This window comes from Crotalus tigris, unplaced genomic scaffold (assembly GCF_016545835.1).
Source record: "Crotalus tigris isolate CLP2741 ecotype Arizona unplaced genomic scaffold, ASM1654583v1 scf7180000021566.449902, whole genome shotgun sequence".
NCBI classification, from domain to species: Eukaryota; Metazoa; Chordata; class Lepidosauria; order Squamata; family Viperidae; genus Crotalus; species Crotalus tigris.
This window is the reverse complement of record NW_024098568.1, coordinates 260,931-283,984: the sequence shown is the minus strand read 5'-3', so window position 1 is coordinate 283,984 and position 23,054 is coordinate 260,931. Positions and strand designations below refer to the sequence as shown.

At 45.0% G+C, this 23,054-nt stretch overlaps 1 protein-coding gene across 2 annotated transcripts in view; it reads right to left on the bottom strand.

The window, feature by feature from the left end:
• Positions 1-14,342: 14,342 nt before the first annotated feature.
• HNF1B (HNF1 homeobox B) overlaps positions 14,343-23,054 on the bottom strand; it is a 101,427-nt gene continuing 92,715 nt past the window's right edge. For both annotated transcript variants that reach the window (XM_039318805.1, XM_039318806.1), the window contains exons 8-9: positions 21,228-21,346; positions 14,343-15,138 (exon numbers count right to left, since the gene is read on the bottom strand). In XM_039318805.1, coding sequence (XP_039174739.1) covers positions 15,118-15,138; positions 21,228-21,346 — 140 coding nt within the window. In that variant the 3' untranslated portion in view covers positions 14,343-15,117. The remainder of the gene's footprint in view (positions 15,139-21,227; positions 21,347-23,054) is intronic.

Here is a 23,054-nt window from a genome sequence, read left to right as displayed (position 1 = left end):
TGATTTTTAACCATTTGTTTAATAACTGTTCAAAGTTACAACAGCACTGAAAAAAAAGTGACTTATAACAGATTTTCACACTTACGACCGTTGCAGCATCCCCATGGTCACATGATCAAAATTCAGCTGATTGGCAACTGACTCATATTTATGACGGTTGCAGTGTCCTGGGGTCAGGTGATTCCCTTTGGAACCTTCTGACAAGCAAAGTTAATAGGGGGAAGCCAGATTCACTTAGCAACCGTATTACTAACTTAGCAATTGCAAAGATTCACTTAACAACTGTGGCAAGAAAGGTCATAAAACAGGGCCAAATTCACTTAACAAACGTTTCACGTAGCAACATAAATTTCTGGCTCAACTGTGGTCGTAACTTGAGAATTACCTTCTATTCTATTCTAGCCTATTCAAGCCAATTCTGTTCTGTTCTGTTTGCCCCAAAACTGCTTTACTTCAACCAGATTATGTCCTCAATTTAAAAAGAAGCATTAATGTATTTAGGACCAGATTGCAAAACACGATTTGTTTCTGCATTCTTATTATTCTTCCTTCGGATGGCACTAAGCCGATTGCTCCCATTTTTCTCTCCATCCTGCTTTTGCTCCTCCCCAACACCCTGTCAATTGTTATGAGTCTGTTAATTCATCTCCATTATTGCCCTGGTGACCTCTGACCCCTGCTGTGCCCCCCATCTCTTTACTGGTCCCTGGTCCTTGGCCCTCAATGTGTATTGATGTCCCTTCCATTCTCTTCTTGGCAAAGGAACATGCTGCCCGTATTCACTGCCCCCTCCCTCCACGCAGTGTCCTTTGTCTTGCCCTGCTGTTTCCCTTCTTGCTAACCCATCTTGCTGCTTCTTGACCTCCTGTCCTCTCTGGAGGAGCTCAGGATCCTGCGGGGGGGGGGGGGGAGAGAACAGACTCTTCCACTGCTCTTTTTTCATCTGCTTCAATTCCCTTTTCAAAGCATCCTTTACTCTTAACATTCCAACTTATCTTTCCTTCCTTCCCTTCCTCTTCCATGTCATCCCTCCCTCCCTCCTTTCCCTCCCTTCTTCATATCCTCCTTTTCTTCTTTCCTTCCCTCCCTTCCTTTTACGTGACCATCTTTCCTTCCTTCTTTCCTTCCTTCTTTACTTCCTGAAGGCTGTTGACAAACATGAACACCGAGCACTATCTAACAAAATGAAATTCAAAGGTGAGAAAAGTAAGGTTCTACATTTAGGCAAGAAAAACCAAATGCACAGGTATAGTATAGGGGGTACCTGGCTCAATAGTAGTAACTGTGAGAGGGATCTCGGAGTCCTAGTGGACAATCACTTAAATATGAGCCCCCGCAGTTCTAGGCTACATTAACAGAGGGACAGAATCAAGATCATGTGAATACCACTTTATAATGCCTTGGTAAGACCAATTTTGGTCGCCACAATGTTAAAAAGATATTGAGACTCTAGAAAGAGCGCAGAGAAGAGCAACAAAGATGATTAGGTGACTGGAGGCTAAAACATTTGAAGAACGGTTGCTGGAATTGAGTATTTATTTATTTATTTATTTATTTATTTATTTATTTATGAGACTTATATACCGCTTTAAGTGCAAGCACTCTCTAAGCGGTGTACACCAGTAAGCAATGTATATATATATTTTACATTGCCCCCAACAATCTGGGTCCTCATTTTACCTACCCCGGAAGATGGAAGGCTGAGTCAACCTTGAGCCGGTGAGATTTGAACCGCTGACCTGCTGAACACAGTCAGCTAAACTGGCCTGCAGTACTGCACTCTAACTGCTGCACCAGATAATGAAGAGAAGGATGAAGGATGACATGATAGCAGTGTTCCAATATCTCAGGGTTTCCACAAAGAAGAGGGAGTCAAGCTATTCTCCAAAGCACCTGAAGGCAGGAGAAGAAGCAATGGATGGAAACTAACCAAGGAGAGCACCAACCTAGAACTAAGGAGAATTTTTTTTCTATCTATCTATCTATCTATCTATCTATCTATCTATCTATCTATCTATCTATCTATCCATCCATTCATCCATCCATCCATCCATCCATCCATCCATCCATCCATCTAAATCTATCTATCTATCTATCTATCTATCTATCTATCTATCTATCTATCTATCTATCTATCTATCTATCCATACATACATCTAAATCTATCTATCTATCTATCTATCTATCTATCTATCTATCTATCATTCCGCCTTTATTATTTTTATATACCTAATATTAATAATACTGCTAATAATCATACAGACATACCTAATACGCCTTCCTCCTCTTACTTTCCCCAAGCATATAGTATACATAAACCATGCAAAATAAAGTTTTTTGGGGGGAGGGTTGGGGGAAGGGCCATAGCAATAAATAATTCAACGCATAGCAGCATGAATCGTGTTTGGAGAGGGCTAAATCTAGGTGTAAAATAAGAGAAGGCAGATCCTTGTCCCAGAAAGCTGACTTTCGCTTCGACTCTAAAAAGCTCCCTAAGCTATGAAAACAAAGCAAAGACTCTTGTGTAAAAAATCCCCGGGGGGGGGGGTGTGATTCAAAGGAACTCCATAGGTGCGCTGAGGCTTTAGGGGAAACGGGGACAAAGGATTTGCGTAGTCATGTAAAAAAAAAAGACAGCCTGGCTTCTACGCCACTTTCCTGAGCCCCAAAGAAAACTGTTGACTAAGTGCTGAGCTGGCAAGAAAGAAAGACAGGGCTCTCTTTTTTCACGAGAAGCATGGCTTAAAACTGGAGAGATCGCTTGTGTCCAGCAGCGCTCAGGAAAAAGTGTACAAAACACAAAGAAGAAGAAGAATAAAACAACCTTCCTCCCCCCCCCCCATCCCCTTTGAAGAGACCTGAAACTTCCCCAAATTTAGATTTTACTCCTTGCCTCTCCTTAACTCTAAGATTCCCAGAACTGGGGTTGTAAATGAGATAATAATAATTTATCTTCTCCTTCTCCTTCCTTCCCCACCCTCCTCCTCTACAAGTAGTCCTCGACTTGCAACCATTCATTTAGTGACAGTTTGAAGTTACAACGGGACTGAAAAAAGTGATTTACGACTGGTTTTCACATTACAGTTGCAGCATTCCCATAGTCACATGACCAAATTCGGGCACGCGGCATCTGGCACGCATTTACAATATTTGCAGTGTTCCCAGGATTATGTGATCACCATTTATAACCTTCCCAGCTGGCTTCCGACAAGTGGGGGAAGCTGGCTTTGCTTAACAACCATATGATTCACTTAACAACTCTTGACAATGGTGGAAAAAAAGGTTGTAAAATGGGGCAAAAATTTGGAGCTCAGTTGAGGTCGTAAGATGAAGACTACCTCTAGTAAGAATTATAGATAAGGGAAGGATGAGAAGAACTCCACGAGGCCTCCTATTTCATCTCTCAATTCTCTTCAAAAACCCAACAAGGCTAGAGTACAGGAAGTCCTCGACTTACGACAACTGACCCCAAAATTTATGTTGCTAAGCGAGACATTTGTTAAGCGAGGTTTGCCCCATTTTACGACTTTTCTTACCATACTTATTAAGTGAATCACTGCAATTATAAAGTCAATAACATGGTTGTTAAGTGAATCTGGCTTCCCCATTGACTTTGCTTATCAGACGGTCGCAAAAGGAGATCACATGACCCTGGGACATTGTGACAGTCATAACCCCACAAAGCATCCCTTCCTTCTCCTCTCCCCCCCACTCCAGGCCGCCAAATCCGGGGAACTCTGCCTTAGATGTCCTTCTCTTTCAAATCCACTTAGGAAGCCTTCCTCTTATGGGTTCCAGATCCTTCTGTTCTTGTTCTCCAGTTCTTGTCCTCCTGTTTATCCAAAATGTACTTAACCCCACTGCTGTGCTCATACAAGCTGCAACTTTGATTAATTTACCTCTTTGGGATTCTATTAATAAGGTGACCAACCGTCCTCCTTTAGGGAGGACAAACCTCCTTTTGTAAATTCTGTCCTCTCTCGAAAAGTGTTCTCCTACATGCCCTCCTTTTCGATATTTGAAGACTAATCTGTAAATCTCCATAGTCGATCAATGCCGAGCCAATCCGTTGCGTGTGATGTGACATATTTGTATTTGACATGACAATTCATCAAGGCTCGGTACAATGCGGCGAGACGCGATTGAGACGCATGTGCTCCGCACAGGAGAATTATTTTGAGAGAGTGCGCCTCACGCAAGAGTGTGCCACATGCACATGGCTTTGTTTACTTCTTACTGAAACACAACACGGCACACACGCACGCATTAGACTCACTTTTTTTTCTTCAATTTATTTGTGTCCTCCTTCTCATTGTAAAAAAGTTGGTCATCTTACCATTAACCATCTTTCTAGATATGAACCAGACACTGGACTCTGTGAGGATTGGTTACTAATGGTTAGGGAAACATGGGAATGCATACTTTGGTGTCAAGTCCTGTTCACTGGAGAAGCAGGGAGCAGGCCATGAGGTTTTTGAGGGGACACTGATGCTCTCTGAGCTTGGTTGTTTTCTTGCAGATATTTTCTTACCCAACTAGGTAATATCAGTGCTGGTGGTTTGAAGTTTTCTCCTAGGAAGTAACAATACTGTCATAGTATCTGTTCTCTGGAATAGGTTCCTCCCAAGAATAACAGAGATGGAAGGGACCTTGGAGGTCTTCTAGTCCAACCCCCAGCTCAAGCAGGAAACCTATACCATTTCAGACAAATGGTTGTCCAGTCTCTCCTTAAAAACCTCCAGTGTCAGAGCACTCACAATTTTGGGGGGCAAGTCATTCCACCGAATAATTGTTCCAACTGTTAGGAAATTTCTCCTTAGTTCTAAGTTGCTTCTCCCCTTGACTAGTTTCCATCTAGTTCAGTGATTCTCAACCTTTCTAATGCCGTGACCCCATAATACAGTTCCCCATGTTGTGGTGACCCCCAAGTGGGTGTGGCCACCAATAAGAGGGATTAGGACAGCTAGGGAAAAGGGAAAAAAATGGCGGACAGCATGGTTTGGCGACCCCCGTGAAATGGTCATTCAACCCCAAATGGGGTCCCGACCCACAGGTTGAGAACCACTGATCTAGTTGCTTCTTGTTTTACCTTCAGTACTTTGGAGAATAGATTATCCACGTCTTCTTTGTGGCAACTCCTTAAATATCGCAACACTGATATGATATAGCCCCTAGTCCTTCTTTTCATTAAGCTAGACCAGTGATGGCGAACCTTTCAGAGACCGAGTGCCCAAAAACTGGCCCCGCCCCGCTCCACCTCCTGCTGTGCCCCGCTCCGCCCCCACATCGTCCCCCACCCCGCCTGCCCACAGGGCCACTCACCACCTCCAGGGCCCACCACAGATTGCCCAGGCAGCCCAGCAGCGCCATGGTAGCCACGCCCTCTACCCGCACCTTGCAGCATCTACTGTGCATGATGGGGCGTGAAGGCAGAGTCTTGTCTACACTGCTGGGCTGTCATGTCCTTGGCTGAGTTGCTCCGTGTGGGCCATGCTCAGGGATGACTCCTCCAGGGGGGCTGCTGGTGAGGAGGGGGTCGTGGGGAGAGGCGAGGCTGGGGCAATGGCACATGTGCCCACAGAGAGGGCTCCGAGTGCCGCCTCTGGCACCCGTGCCATAGGTTTGCCACCACTGAGCTAGACATACCCAATTTTCTTCTCCTTTTGTTTCTGAAATTGTCCATCACTAATCTGATTTTCTCCTAAGCTTCCAGGTTGCACTAGCATCTTACAGTGCTTGGCGATGTGAAAACAGCAAAATGTTCATTTTAGAAAAAAAAAAAAAAACTTAAGAAGACTTTACTGGGTGTGTGTGTCCTTGGTGCCCTCTGAGCATGGTTGTTTTCTTGCAGACATTTCATTATCAAACTACATAACGTCATCCGTGCTAGAAGAGAGTGGGGTTTCCTATCTGTTAAATGGTGTTAGTGGGAATATTCTTGTTGGTTTCTTGATTAGGCTGCCCTCGGAGTTGCCATATCTTGATTGGGGTGTATTGTTTACTGCATGATTCTGTGACTAGTTTTAATCTTGGTGTTAATCTCTGCTTCTCTGGGTGTTGATTGTTAGTGAGGAGGTGTTGTGATTTTTTTTGTTTTTTTTTTGTTTCCTCTTAAACCTTTTCTACCTCTGCTATGTATTAAAAGCAGCTGGACTTTCTGCAAGGGAAAGCAGCTTAACTGGGCTGCCCCCTTTTTACTATCTTCACCAGCTTCCTAGGAGAGGAATTATACAAACACTGGGTTCCTCCAAATGGTTGACTAGACTAAAATAAGGGGCAATAATTTGTGTTTGTGTATTGTGAGAAGCAGTCTTTGCCTTAGCAAGTTTGTCTCCTTAAGCCATTATTTTAGGCAAAGGAGGTCATGTGAACATTGCAATTCTCCTTTGCTAACACAGGTTGTGGGGTTAGCATATTACAGGGGTCTTCAAACTTGGCCCTTTTGTGACTTGTGGACTTCAACTCCCAGAATTCCTCAGCCAGCGTGCCTAACCCTAACCCAGTGATGGCGAACCTTTTAGAGACTGGGTGCTCCAAAACCGGCCCGCCTCCGCTCCGCCCTCCCGCTCCTGCCCTGCTCTGCCCTCACCCCGCCCACCCTCAGGGCCATCCACGGCACACCGCAGATTGCCCAGGTGGCCCTGCAGCGCCATGGTGGCCATGCCCTCCACCCGCACTCTGCAGCATCATCTGCTGCCCAGCTGCCATGTGCTTGGCTGTGCAGCTCCACACGGGCCGCACCTGGGGGTAACTCTTCTCCGGGGGGGGGGCTGCTGGGGAGGAGGGGGCTATGGGGGAGGCGGGGCTGGGGCGACAGCATGCATGCCCACAGGGAGGGCTCCAAGTGCCACCTCTGGCACTAGTGCCATAGGTTCGCCACCACTGCCCTAACCTCTGGCGTATTATATCAATCCTGCCCCAGAATTGCTGAGTCTCACCAAGTTCCATTTTTTTAGGCAAAACATGTCATGTGAACCCTACAATTCTCTGTCACTAACCCAAGTTATGGAATTAACATACAGGTAGTCCTCTTTTAGTGACCATTCAAAGTTACAATGACACTGAAAAAAAATGATGTATGGCCATTTTTCACATTTACGACCTTCGTAGCACCCCACGATCATGAGATCAAAATTCAGATGCTTGGCAACTGATTCATACTTATGACCGCTGCTGTGTTCCAGGGTCATGTGATCATCCTTTGCAACCTTTTGATAAGCAAAATCAAGAGGGAAACCAGAGTCACTTAACAACCAGGATACTAACTTATCAACTGCAGGGATTCACTTATCCACAGTGGCAAGAAATGTCATAAAATGGGGCAAAACTCACTTAACAAATGTCTCACTTAACAACAGAAATGCTGGGCTCAGTTGTGGTCATAAGTTGAGGACTACCTGTACTGTAATGTATGGATCCTACTTCAGAATTGCTCTGAGCCTCATGGCTGATGGGCTTTGTGACTCTTCCAGATTGTTCAAAATACATTCTCCTCTTCCACACGCACCCTGCATGTTTCCTTTTCAGCAAAACCTTGAAGTGACTCCATCTCTTATCAAGCCATCCCGGAAAATCACCCCTTTTAGACATGCCAGGTTCATTAGCATAAACTTGTCAAACAATTAAACCAGAAAAACTGAAAGCACTACCTTAAAAAGAGAGACAGACAGAGAGAGACAGATTGTCTTCTCCTGCTAATCTGATGTATAAATCTGGCCCATTTAGCAGCTCTAGAAGTAAGCGAAGGAAAATAGGTAAGTCATCCTGGCGGGATATTCAGATCAACCTTCGCAGGTAAACAGAAGAGATGGGTGAGAAAAGTTTTATAAGGTTTACCCAGAAAGGCTGCCTTGTGATTTGGGGATATAATAAAACGAAGCTTAAGTGGTCAAGGAGACGAAGGAAGTCAAGAGCTATCTAAAGATGAGGGACAGATACATTTAGACTCTTAGGAGACCACAAAAAAAAAATGAGGCCCACGGAGTTTGGAGGAATCCAGAGGCAGACTAGATTAGCACAAAGCAATGTCCCGATTGTTATAGAACAGGGGTGTCAAACGGGTGGCCTGCGGGCCAGAGGTGTCACACACAGGCCACACTCACCCCGGCTTCGCAAAGGCAAAAAAGTCATGACACGTCACACGACGCGATTGAGTTTGACACCCGTGTTCTAGAACATAGAATAATAGAGTTGGAAGGGACCTTGTAGTTCTTCTAGTCTAACCCCTCTGCCCCATTTCAGACAAATGGTTGTCCGGTCTCTTTTTGAAAACTCCAGTGATGGAGCACTCACAACTTCTGAAAGCAAGCTATTCCATTGATTGCTCTGAATTTTCTCCTTAGTTCTAGGTTGCTTCTCTCCTTGGTTAGTTTCCATCCATTGTTCTTTGTCTTACCTTTTCGTACTTTGGAAAATAATTTGACCTCCTGGTCTTTGCAGGAGCCCCTCAAATATTGGAACGCTACTGTCATGTCTTCCCTTCCCTTCGTTTCATTAGACTTTTGTAAGATAAGGCCCAGTGTTCAAGTCTGTCAAGATCCTTTTGGATCCTGACCTTGTCTTCTGGATGTTGGCTGTTCCTGCCAGTTTAGTGTTTTCTCTGCTTATTCCTAACTCAGTGATGGGGAACCTTTTAGAGACCGAGTGCCCAAAAACTGGCCCCGTCCCCGCCCCGCCTGCCCACAGGACCACTCATCGCCCCCAGGGCCCGCCACAGATCACCAGGCAGCCCAGCTGCACTATGGCGGCCACATCCTCTGCCCACGCCCTGTAGCATCAACTGCATGATGGGGTGTGAGGGCAGAGTCTTGTCTACGCTGCCTGGCTGCCATGTCCTTGGCTGCGCTGCTTCGTGTGGGCCACGCTCGGGGGTTGCTCTCCTTCAGGAGGGCTGCTGGAAAGGAGGGAGTTTGCAGGGGGAGGCAAGGCTGGGGCAGTGGCACGTGTGCCCACAGAGAGGGCTCCGAGTGCCGCCTCTGGCACCCGTGCCATAGGTTCGCCACCACTGTCCTCGCTGATCCTCTATTTTGCCATGCTGGGTCATGATAGTCTCTGACAGGGAGTCCTCGACGTAGGATCACAAATTTCTGTTGCTAAACAAGGCAGTTGTTAAGTGAGTTTTGACACATTTTATGCCCTTTCTTGCCACACAGTTAAGCGAATCACCGCAGTGAATCATGTGGTCATTAAACAAAGCTGGCCTCCCCCCATTGACTTTGCTTGTCGGAAGCTGGCTGGGAAGTTTAGAAATGGTGATCACGCTGTCATAAATACATGTGAATTGCCAAGCACCCGAAGTTTGATCACGTGGGGATGCTGTGACCGTCGGAAGTGCAAGGACTGCTTATAAGTCACTTTTTTCAGTGACGTTGTGACTTCAAAAGGTCACTAAACAAACAATTGCAGGTCGAGGATTACCTGTATTGTGTTCTCTCATTGTTGTCATGTCCCTATTTTATGATTTGAACTTTTGAGGCTTGTGAATAAAGTTGAACTTAGCCAATAGCTTTAATTTTTGTATTCTTTTTCCATAGTTTTAGGTTTTGCAAATTTTGTAAGGGTTTCTTTGGTTATTTTCTTACTGCTTCCATGAAATGGAAGCTAAAAGGCGTAATAAGCAAACAAAGAAACAAAACAATGGCCACTCTCTGCCAAAGGTTTTGTAAAAACTCCCCATTGTTTTATCTCTCCTTGTAATGCACTCTGAAAAACCCCTTATTAATCCTTATCTTCTTTTCCTGAACTCATGCTGAGAAATACTGGGGAAGTTCCCTGCCACTCACCTATTTTGGTGTAAGGAGATCCTAATGATAATGCTATTGGGCTAGGTCAGGTGAAGGCAACCTTGGCTCTTTTATGACTCCCAGAATTCCTGAGCCAGCTATGCTGAGGGGAAAGGGAGAGGTTTCCAAGCTAGCCATGGTGGCTCAGGAATTCTGGGAGTTGAAGTCCACAAGTCTTAGAGCTGCCAAGGTTGAGGACCTCTGATAGGGCAGGGGTGGGGAACCTTGGCTCTTTTATGACTCGTGGACTTCAACTCCCAGAATTCCTGAGCCAGCCATGCTGAGGAGAAAGGGAGAGGTTTCCATGCTGAGCCATGCTGGCTCAGGAATTCTGGGAGTTGAAGTCCACGAGTCATAAAGAGCCAAGGTTGCCTACCCCTGGGCTAGGTCAAATAATTGACTCTTTAAATGCTTCTCATCTTCCTTGGGAGAAGAAAAAAAAACCCCAAAGGCTTACATAAATCAACAAAATACATATGGACTACACAGTGGTGGGATTCAAATACGTGAACAACCGATACTCTGTGTGGATGCTGCTTCCAGAAGACCATTCTGGGCCTGGACAAAAAAAAATTTAGCTACCGGTTTTGCCAAAGTGGTGCGATCCGACTGAATTCCACCACTGGGACTACAGCAGAGGTCCCCAACCTTTTGGGCACCAGGGACCGATTCTGTGGAGAGATGTTTTTCAACAGACCCGAGAGTGCGTGGTTTTGTGTGCTGCCTAGATCTCGTGGATGGGGCTTTGCTTGTTTGTGTGGACCGGTTGCTGGCATGTCGCAGCCCCGTACTGGTTCACAGACCGGGGGTTGGGGACCCCTGGACTACAGCAGAGTTCACCAACCTTTTTGGGTTGGCAGCCCAGAGGGGGGAGGGGGAAAGAGGGAAAGATTTGTGGGAGGGGTGTGTGTGTGCATGTGCATGCGCACGTGCTCATGCAAGTGAGGCCGGGAGCACCCATGATGGTTGCATGAGGCCCCAAGGGCTCACACGAGTGGGCCGTGAGCACCTGTGACATTTCTGGAGGGGGCCCATGAGTGGCTGTGATACTCGTGTGAGAGGGGTCCCAAGCACACCCAATGCTTGTGTGAGTGGAACTGTGCAAGCATGTTCACACACCTGCCAGCCACCCACGAGACCTGGTTGCAAATCGGCCATGGACTAGTAGTGGGCTGCAGCCCACAGTTGGGGATCCCTGGACTACAGGTGGTCCTCGACTTACAACAGTTTGTTTAGTGACCATTCAAAGTTACAACAGCACCAAAAAAGTGACTTATGCCCCATTTTTCACACTTACAACCACTTCAGCATCCGCATGGTCACGTGATCAAAATTGAGATGCTTGGCAACTGACTCAGATTTATGACGATTGCAGTGTCTCCGGATCATGTGATCCCCTTTTATGACTTTCGGACAAGCAAAATCAATGGGAAAGCCAGATTCACTTAACAACTGTGTTACTAATTGAACAACTTAGTTCTAGGTTGCTTCTCTCTTTGATTAGTTTCCATCCATTGTTTCTTGTCCTGCCTTCAGGTGCTTTGGAGAACAACTTGACCCCCTCTTCTTTGTGGCAGCCCCTCAAGTATTGGAAGACTGCCATCATAGCACCCCTAGTCCTTCTTTTCACTAGACTGGACATACCCAACTCCTGCAACCGTTCTTCATATACCGTATATTCCGGCGTATAAGACGACTTTTGAGAGCGTCGAAACAGCCTCCGAACTCGGGGGTCGTCTTATACGCCGAGTCGTCTTATACGCTGGAAATAAGGTAGTTTCTGGCGTATAAGACGACTTTCTAGGCATGCGACTCTGCGTCAATCGTCTTATACGCCGGAAATAACGTAGTTTCCAGCCTATAAGACAACTTTCTAGGCATGCAACTCGGTGTCGATCTTATACGCAGGAAATACCGGTAGTTTCCGGCGTATAAGACGACTTTCTAGGCAGGCGACTTGACGTCGATCGTCTTGCAACTCGGCGTCGATCATCTTGCGATCCGGCATCGAACTAGGGGGTCGTCTTATACGCCGGGTCACCCTATACGCCGGAATATACGGTAGTCTTCATAACTCAACTATCTCCCTCCTTCCTATCAGTTGTGGTTTGTTCTATCAGTTGTTTGGGGTCTCTAGAAATTGGCTTGGAGACCTGATGGGTACAAGGTCTCCTTTCCAAGCCTAGAGAGCTGAGTTCTAGGTTGGGAGAGGCAGTGTATAAACGGAGTGCAGTTTCTGACTGATAGATAAATCTGTGGGTGTGCTCATCTGTCAAAATATTGCTGATTACAGCAGCGCTGGTGGCATTGAGCAAATGTCCTTCCTGGATATGAAGACACGATCCTCCAGCTGTAAGCCAGAACAGAGACCACGGGGAGAGCAAAACCATACCAATTTATATTTCTCTCCATAGGTGGAAGAAGAATACAGTAACTAAGCTGGAAATAAAGTAAGTGCCTAAAATTACCATCTAACCCAGTGTTTCTCAACCTCAGCAACTTTAAGATGGGTGGACTTCAATTCCCATGACTGGGGAATTCTAGGAGTTGACGTCCACCCATCTTAAAATTGCCGAGGTTGCAAAACTCTGATCTAACCTATTCCTTGCATCAGTGAGAAGACAGAAGGTTGAACACATGTAAAATGCCTTGTGTGAACAAATTGGAAGGTCAAGGATCAGGCCAAATTATCTTGGAGTTTTGAGCAACAGGGACCCAAATCTGTCAACCAGGATTTGGGTCTGGGTTTGTTTGGGATTTTTTTTTTTTTTTTTGATAAAACAGGATTGTGTTTACATAGACTACTCAAAGCTGAGTTTTCTATCCCATCACAGGAAGGATCATATGAGAGTCTTTTTCACGTGTGTATAGAATAGAATAGAATAGAATAGAATAGAATAGAATAGAATAACAGAGTTGGAAGGGACCTTGGAGGTCTTCTAGTCCAACCCCCTGCTTAGGCAGGAAACCTACACCATTTCAGACAAATAGTTGTCCAATCTCTTCTTAAAAACTTCCAGTGTTGGAGCATTCACAACTTCTGGAGGCAAGTTGTTCCACTGATTAATTGTTCTAATTAATCTAATTAATTAATTAATTAAGCATAGTTAGAAAACATCAGCAATTATGGCTGAAATAGGGACTGATATCTTTTAGGAGCTGGTTAACACAACACACTAAGCCATAACATGTTGGCTTGGATCTTAGCTTATTGTGTAAAGTTTGGAAACATGGCTTGTGGCGTAGTTAGTACATTGTATAAAGCCACAATCAACAGATTATTCAATAAACAATGGATAAGCAAACCATGGTTTAGTGCAAAGTGTGAACCAATTCATTACTTGTGTTTAGACAATACATTTCAATAAAGACAGGTAGATACATTAAGGCAAATACAGGTAGTCTTACAACTATTTGTTTAGTGATGGCCTGGAGCAGTGGTTCTCAACCTGTGGGTCGGGACCCCATTTGGGGTCGAACCACCATTTCACAGGGGTCGCCAAACAACGCAGTCCGCCATTTTTTTCCCCTTTTCCTTAGCTGTGCTACTCCCTTTTATTCTATTGGCTTTTGAAAGCCAATAGAACAGACTCTCTTGAATAGAGTCTAATTCTATTGGCTTTCAAAAGCCAATAGCAATTGTCCAGGCTGTCTCTGCCCTGCTGAGCCCGCCAAAAGTCCCATTCTGCAAACGGTGCTGCACCAGTTGAGTAGTCCTCGACTTACGACCAGTTGAGTAGTCCTTGACTTACGACCAGTTGGGGTCGCGGCATTAAAAAGGTTGAGAACCACTGGCCTGGAGTTACAAAGCCCCTGGAAAAAGTGACCTGTGACTGTTTTCACATTTATACCCATTGTAGCATTCCAACGGTCACATAATCAAAATTCAGATGTTTGGCAACTGATTCATATTTATGACGGTTTTACATGTCCCAGGGTCATGTCATCAATTTTTGTGACCTTCTGACAAGCAAAGTCAATGGGGAAACCAGATTTACTTAGCTATTGCGGAGATTCACTTAACAACTGTGGCAGCAAAGGTCATAAAATGGGGCAAAATTCACTTAACAAATGTCTCTCTTAGCAACATAAATGTTGGGCTCAATTGTGGTCGTAAGTCAAGGACCACCTGTATGTTAAGCTGGGGTTTGTTTGTGGCCTTCCCAGCCAGCTTGGGACAAGAATGGGAGAAGCCCGACTTGCTTAACACGCAATTTTCTTAATAACTACAGTGATTCACGTAGCAAAAGAGGTTGTAAAATTGGCTGTGATTCACTTAACAACTGACTTGCTTGGCAACAGAAACTCTGGTTCCAATTGTGGTCATACGTTGAGGACTACCTGCATCCACTTGCCTAGCTTATGTTATGCACACTTCAAAAACGGGTTACAATTCTGTAACTAGGTTAAGTGTGCAGCCATTAAATACTTATGCCTTCTTTCCAAACATCCAAATTCTGCTTCCTGCCCTTTTTTTGAAATCAGCCAGCCCAAAACTTCCCCCCCCCCCAAAAGGCACTGACCGATGGGCCGAATTTACAAAATGCCGATAAATCAATGTTGCTTGGCCAAAAGGTTTTGTTTTCTTTCATTCTTCTGATTCGCCAATCCAAAACGTTGCAACTTAAACCCTGTCCTTACAAAAAATGAAGAGAGAGACATAATAGGAGACTTTGTGATCCTATGTACAGGTGGGGGGAGGGAGGGGAGAGGCATTGCACTTAATTTCTTAATACATCCATTAGATAGACAACATTCACTTTTCTTTAATATAAATCTCTGCGGAGAGGTCTGGGGGAGGGCAAGGGAGAGCCGGAATATGGAGCTCCTCTATATACACTTCAGTTGATTCAGTTCATCAGCACGGGTGGTTCCCCCTTCGCAACCTGACGTAACAGCCCCAAGTCCTCTCTCTGGTCCTCTTCGGGAGAAGCATGTAACTTCATAAATACGATTGATCTCCAGCTTTCGAGGTTCTTTCCAAGCTTCTCGTTCAAGCATCCGTTTTGTTCTGGTGTTGTGGGTTGGAAACGAATATTTTCCAGGAGGAACATACTTTGGCATTCCTTGAGGCAAAAAAGTCTTGGAAAACACTACGGGAAAAGGCTTGGTGTGACGGACACCTTTCTGGGACCCCCTTGAAGGAAGTCGCAGCTGCTGCTGTCTTTGGAAACTTCTAATCTTCTTTCCAGGCTGAGCAGGATCTGTTTGGGATCAGGCTCAGCAAGCTACTCGGGCTTTGCTGCAGCAGCCTCACGATCTCATTCTGGTCAGGCAGGACGTTGTGGAAAAATAATTTCCAAGTTGCTAAAGGCACAGGGAACTGGATAGAGTATCACCAGGCTTGTAACGGACACTGGAAAAAAAGAAAGAAGGTTACAGAGATTAGAATATGAGGAAGTGTCTTAGATCTGGAGAGAATCTAATCAAACTAATCAAGGAGAGAAGCAACCTGGAATTAAGGAGAAACTTTCTAACAGTGAGGACAATTAACCAGTGGAACAGCATGCCCCCAGAAGTTGTGGGTGCTTCATCACTGGAGGTTTTTAAGAAGAGATTGGACAGTCATTTGCCTGAAAAGGTATAGGGTCTCCCGCTTGAGAAGGGGGCTGGACTATAAGACCTCCAAGATCCCTTCCAGCTCTATTCTGATTAATTCTGACTGATTTGAGGATGGACAGACTAAGGCCTTGGGGGTGCTTGTAATTCATCAAACATTCTCTGAATTGACTATGTTCCCTTCATTTTGAGGCAGGAAAGACAACAGTGAAATATAAGATCTAACGTAATACAGGTTGTCCTTGACGTACGACCACAATTGAACCCAAACATTCTGTTGCTAAGCAAGACAGTTGTTAAATGAACTTTGCCCCCTTTTATGACTTTTTTTTTTTTGCCATAGCTGTTAAGCAAATCACCGCATTTGTTAAGTGACTCGTGCGTTGGTTAAGTGAATCAGGCTTCCCCCCATTGACTTTGCTTATCGGAAGCTGGCTGGGAAGGTTATAAATGGTGATCCCAAAGGCGCTTTTTCATAAGGTAACTGGATTTTCTTTTCTCTGTTTGAAGACATTTCGCTTCTCATCCAAGAAGCTTCTTCAGCTTCGTCTGGATGATGGGAAGAAGCTGAAGAAGCCTCTCAGATGAGAAGTGAAACGTCTTCAAAGAGGAAAAAAAAACCAAAGTCCAGTTAGTTCACTTAACAAGTGACTGAGAATCTCCACAGATGTTGTAAATGCGATCACATGACCCTGGGATACTGCAACCCTTGTACAGATTAGTCCTCGATTTACAACCATAATTGAGCCCCCAATTTGAGACATTTATTAAGTGAATTTTGCCCATTTTATGACCTTTCTTCCACAGTTGTTAAGTGAATCACTGCAGTGGTTAAGTTAGCATCATGTTTATTAAATGAATCTGGCTTCCGCACCGTTGACCTTGCTTGTCGGAAGCTCACAAAAGGTGATCACAGGATCCCGGGACACGGCAACCGTCATAAATATGAGTCAGTTGCCGAGCGCCTGAATTTTGATCACATGACTGAGCCGAGGTGGCGCAGCAGTTAGAGTGCAGTACTGCAGGCCACTTTAGCTGACTGTGTTCAGCAGGTCAGCGGTTCAAATCTCACCGGCTCAAGGTTGACTCAGCCTTCCATCCTTCCGGGGTAGGTAAAATGAGGACCCAGATTGTTGGGGCAATGTAAATATATATATACATTGCTTACTGGTGTACACCGCTTAGAGAGTGCTTGCACTTAAAGCGGTATATAAGTCTCATAAATAAATAAATAAATAAATAAATAAATGACCACAGGGATGCTGCAATGATCAAGAGTGTGAAAAACGGTCATCGGTCACTTTTTTCAGAGCTTTTGTAACTTTGAACAGTCACAAAATGAATGGTTGTAAGCCAAGGACTATTTGTAAGGCAAGAATTTGTTTCTTTTCCCCTCTTCATCTTTCGGTTCCATGTTGTGCTATTGCATTTTTTTTTTTTAAGCTTGTAAACCTGCGTGCAGAGATTTAGCTCTGGGCTGACGGAAAGCCTATCTGGTGAACATCAAAGCCGAAATGCCCAAATGTTGACCGCCATCAAGATAATGACCTGTTTTAAAGCTGAATTTTCTTCCCTGCTACTCAGGATCCCCAGCAAAGCGCAGCAAGTCGCGTCTTGCTAAGTTTTGATGAAGGAAAATGCTTCCTGAATAGAGGCAGGCTTGTTTCAACAAGCCACCATCAAAGTTAACGGGTGGTACAGAAAGAATCATCTATCAAGGGCAAAGTTAGGGTTGAATGCATGCTAGATGAATCAGCAGGGCCTTCTAAGGAAATGAGCAACTCCTGGAGCCTCGATGCGCGTGACTGCCTGACTGGTGGAGATAGGCAGGTTAGAGGTTTCTAGTGCTCCATCCATTGGGTGAAAATATTGGATATTGTATTTACTGGATATACTACTAAGCCACCCAGAATCTACATTATGGGGTCTATGAGTCAGCGTTGAGTCCTGACGACTGCCTGGATGAGTTCCTGCGATTTGCTTGGCAAGGTTTTTCAGAAGCGGTTTGCCATTGCTTGTTTCCTAGGGCTGAGAGAGTTGGACTGGCTCAAAGTCACCCAGCTGGCTTGGTGCCTAAGGCAGGACTAGAACTCAGGGTCTTTCAGATTCTAAACTGGTGCCTAAAATCACTAATCCAAATGTTATTTTTCTCTCTCTCTTCATATCCATATCCATATTCTGTGGAGTCCTTGGTGCTTTCTGAGCTTGGTGGTTTTCTTGCAGACGTTTCATTACCCAACTAGGTAACACAATCAGGGCTAAGTGACCCCATTGTTCAGTGGTCCCCAACCTTTGTGGCTTGATGGCCCGGCTGTGGGGGGGAGAGGGGAACCAGGCTATATGAGCGGTGAGCCCGTGCGTGCACTCAGCTTGACTCATGTGACTGGCAAACCAGCATCCACGCACATGCACACGCAGCTCGGCTAGTGAAGCTACGTGTACGCCGGCCCACCACTCACGCGGCCCTCTCCCCCCCAGTCGTGTGAGGTGCAGTGGGCAAATTGTGAGCACAGGAGTGCATGCCAGCCCGCCATTCATGCTAGTCCAGCTGTGTGTGTGCATGCGCACTGTCCTGCCACTTGCGTAGCCCGGTTGCAAATAGACTGCAGTCTGGTAATGAGCCACAGCCCAGAGGTTGGGAACCCCTGCCATAGTTCAACCTTGAACTACAAATGTTCACTTCTATCCAGATCCATATTGATGTCCAAAACCCCAGTGGGAATAACGAACCTTGGGAAGAAGTTTTGGCTTTTTAACATACAGAATATGTTCAATTTTACTACTCAAGTCACATTTCTCCCGAGCATTGGAGGAGACAGGATACCCAGGGTAGAGAAAATCCAAGTTTCTGAAAAAAAAATAATTCTCAGGAGCATTGGTCACACTGGTGTAACTGAACCTCTGGTCTTTTTTTCTATTGTTAATGTGTGTTGCTTCTTTCAGCAAGGAAGAAACCATAATCCAATCAAGACTGGCAGGGCAAGCTTTATATATATATATAACTGAATTAAAAAAAAAAACGAGCAGAGGTTCAGTTACACCACTGTGGCCAAAGCTTCTGAGAGTTTTTTCAGAAATATGGATTTTTCCTATCCTGGGTAATACGGTATATATGTACGGGTAAACCTCAACTTACGACCACAATTGAGCCCAAAATATGAGTCAATTGGCAAGCATCCAAATGTAAATCACGTGACCGTGGGAAAGCTGTAACGGTCGTTAAGTGAGAAAAATGGTCCTCATTCACTTTCTTCTGTGTCGTTGTAACTTTGAACAGTCACTAAGCAAACTGCTGTAAGTCTAGGACTACCTGTAGTCCTTAATTTATGGCTATAATTGAGTCTGGCAGTTAAATTCCTAAGTTGTGTCGGTCATAAAGCAGGTCACTACCCCCATTGATTTTGCTTGTTGGAAGCTGGCTGGAAAGGTTGCAAATGGTGCTCATATGACCCATGATGCTGCAACTGTTGTAAATTCACACTGCTTGCCAAGTACCCAAATTTTGATCATCTGACTGTGAGGAAGCTGCAATCGTCATATGTAGGAGGACCGGTTGAAAGTCAGTTTTTTCAGTGCCATTGTAGCTTTGAATGGTCACTAAATGTAACGGTTGTAAATTGAGGACTACCTGTATATTGTCCATGGATACAATGACTTAAGAAAATATTGATCTGAAGCCTCTGTCACTTGTGCAGAACCTAGTTTGAGAGGTTCACAAAGGCCTCCTCACTGGATTCCTGAATTTTTAACCCATGTCTGGCAGTACTGGACTTGTACAGATAGTCCTCAACTTACAACCATTCGTTTAGTGACTGTCCAAAGTTACAAGCACTGAAAAAAGTGACTTAGGACTACTTTTCACACTTATGACCATTGCGGCATCCTCAGGGTCATGTGATCGAAATTGGGATGCTTGGCAACTGGCATGTACTTATGACGGTTGCAGTGTCCCGGAATCAACATCAATTGGAAAACCAGGTTCGCTTTACAACCATGTTATTACCATAACTTAACAACTGCAGTGTTTCGCTTGACAACTATGGCAAGAAAGGTCACAAAACTCACTGAACAACAGAAAGGTTGGGCTCAACTGTGGTCGTAAGTTGAGGACTACCTGTATCAGAATTCAAAAGTGCATTCCAAACATTGGTGAACACACCCCATTATTATGTTATTTGGCACAAGTCTCTCAAAGGGGGGGGGAACCCCACATGCCAACTTATCTGTTGAGAAGTTCAAGGTTTTCTCTTCTAACTATCTAACGATCGATAGAGGCCACATATTTCCCACAGTCTGCAAAGCTGCCTTTGAAAAAAATGAAAGAAAGGAAGAAAAGAGGCTTTTTTTGTCTGCTCTGGAACGATTTTTCATCACAAAAAAAAACAAGAGCGGACAGGTTTACACAAAAGGACTCTCGGGTTTATTTTTCATAGAGATGCTAAAGTGCTACAATATCAAGAAGTGTAAAAACCAGGATGTCCCAAAGCTGCTTTTTCAGGAGGTGACTGGACTTTCTTGTTTTCCTTTGAAGATGTTTCGCTTCTCATCCCAGAAGCTTCTTCAGCTCTGACTGGATGGTAGGGACTGGAAGGACTTTTACTCCTTGCAGACAGCTGGTCATTTGCATGCTTTTAGAGCAGGGGTCCCCAACCTTTTGGGCACCAGGGACCGGTTCCGTGGAGAGAGGTTTTTCCGTGTACCGGAGGGGGTGTGGTTTTGTGTGCTGCCTGCATCCCATGGGCGGGGCTTTGCTTGTTTACGCAGCCCGGTTTCTGGCATGCCACGGCCCGGTGCCGGTTCACAAACCAGGGGTTGGGGACCCCTGTTTTAGAGAGTCATTGAGGCCACTTGGAGGTTTATCTGTGTCCTCAGGGTTGTAGACACAGTCCTTTCAGCAGTTCCAAAAAGGCTCCACATCTATTTGCATTACTCAGGTGATGCTCAGGACACAGAGAAGCCTCCAAGTGGCCTCAACGACTCTCTAAAACAGTGGTGGCAAACCTGTGGCATGCGTGCCAGAGGCGGCACTCAGAGCCCTCTCTGTTGGCACGCGTGCCGCCGCCAGCAGCAGGTCCATCAGGCCGCCATCACCGCCCGGAGCAGGAACCCCTGCCCAGCACAAAGGAGGTGAAACGGCTGGCTAGCAAGCTCGAGTAGAGGTGATAGAGCAGAGGCCACCAACCATTGTCGATTGGCGGACTGGAAGAAAAGGGAGGGGGAAGTATTTTACGTGTGTGTGCACGCACGGGGCCGCAAGTATGCCTGTGCTGCAAATGAGGCGGGGCTAGTGCCTGCATGATACTCACTAGCCCTGCCCCATTCTTGTTTGGTGCAGCGCCTTGTATCTGCACCCCCGAGGCGGAGCAGTGGCCGTTTTTGCGCCTTGCAGTACGGTGGCCCATTTTTGTGCCCCCGGGTTTTGCCTGCCCCCCCCCCCGAGGGCACCTCAATGCTGATGGGCCCCTGGCACTTTGCGATAAAGAAGTGGGGTTTGGGTTGCAGTTTGGGCACTCGGTCTCTAAAAGGTTTGCTATCACTGCTCTAAAAGATCAACCCAAATTCTTCTTACAATTAGTCCTTGCACCTATTGCAGCATTCCCATGGTCATGTGATCAAAATTTGGGCGTATGGCAATTGTTATCACCATTTGCGACCTTCGCAGCCAACTTCCATCAAGTAAAGTCAATGGAGGAAGCCAGATTTGTTTAACGACCATGCAATTCACTTAATAACTGCAGTGATAGATGTAAAATTGGGCAGTTGACTGAGTTAACAAGTTAACTTAACAACCACCTCGTTTAGCAACTGAAATTACTGATCCCAACTGTGGTCATAAGTCAAGGACTACCTGTATTAATTTTCCCCAATAACATTAAATCTGTTTACCTGTTTATTGGAAGACATGTTGGTTAATGAACTGAGGCTGCTGGTATCCGTGACCACCATCGCTGAAGGGAACCGTGATGTGTGAGAATACTGAGGAGGTTCTTGCTTGTGAGCGTACACTATGGAAGAAGGCCAACAGTCATTGTTTAGTGTGTATGTGTGTGAAAGTGAGTGACAGAGAGAGAGAGAGAGAGAGAGAGAGAGAGAGAGAGAGAATCAGATGGACAGAAAGAATGACAACAATTTTAGAGTACAGCCATAAATTGCTCTCCCACTGAATATTTTATTCCAACCAAATTGCCAGAACCTTCAAGGGGTAAATCAGCAACTTTTAAAAACCTCAACTTATTTATGGCTGGCTGAGGAATTCTGGGAGTTGAAGTCCACAAGTCATGAAGTTGCTAAATTTGGAGATCCCATCCTAATACATTACATGCTGAATATCCTACAAAAGGAATTTTTCCTTCCTTTCCACCTAGGGATTTCTATCTGGGCAGAGGGTGGACTAGACTAGAAGACCTCCAATGTCCCTTCCAATTCTATAACTTTGTAATCTTAAGTCCAACCTCAGAGGCCTTCATGCTAAGCAGGAGTCAGGCTCAGATCAGGAATAAAACAACTTTTATTAAGACTAAAACATTTGAAGAACAGTTGCAGGAATTTCATATCTCTAGTTTAATTAAAAGAAGGACTAGCACTCAATATTTAAGAGGTTGCCACAAAGAAGAGGGAGTCAAGCTATTCTCCAAAGCACCTGAAGGCAGGACAAAAAGCAACGGATGGAAACTAATCAAGGAGAGGACCAGCCTAGAACTAAGGAGAAACTTCCTGACAGTGAGAATAATTAATCAGCGGAATGGCTTGCCTTCAGAAGTTGTGAATGCTGGAAGTTTTTAAGAAGTGATTGGACAGCCATTTGTCCGGAATGATATAGGAATTTCCTGCTAGACCAGGATGTTGGACTAGAAGACTCCAGGTTAACTCTGTTATTCTGTGATTCTGAGGACTTCGGGTTCTCTCCAATAATCCAGGTTGGCATCCTTGAAATTCCCACACTTCTTTGCAACTGACCTCTGATGTTAGGCTTAGAAACAGTGATTGTTCTGAAACAGTTTTTGTAAACTTGGGGAGGGGCATAATAATAATAATAATAATAATAATCCCGATTCTTCTATTCGGCAGTGCCTGGAGATAGCAGAATAGAAGAGAAAGAACTGGAGAAGATAACAAAATACAAAGACCTACAAATAGAAATAGAAAGACTGTGGCAAAAGCAAGCAAGGGTAGTACCAATAGTCATAGGCTCCTTGGGCGCAATCCCAAAACAACTGGAGCACCACTTGAACACCATTGGCATTGACAAATTTGCTATTAGTCAATTGCAAAAGGCGGCCTTATTAGGAACTGCTTCCATCCTGCGACGATACCTGTAATACCATCAAACATCCACATCTGCCTATCCCAGGTCCTGGGTAAGGACTCGATAGGTAGACAAAATGCCAAATCCAGTCTGAACATCTGGCTGACTGTGCGATGAATGATAATAATAATAATAATAATAATGTTGGAAGAGACCTTTTGGAGGTCATCTAGTCCAACCCCCTGCTCAGGCAGGAAACCCTATACCATTTCAGACAAATGGCTGTCCAGTTTCTTCTTAAAAACTTCCAGTGTTGGCGCATTCACCGCTTCTGGAGGCAGGTTGTTCCATTGGTTAATTGTTCTAACTGTCAGGAAGTTTCTCCTTAGTTCTAAGTTGCTTCTCTCCTTGATTAGTTTCCACCCGTTGCTTCTTGTCCTGCCTTCAGGCGCTTTGGAGAATATCTT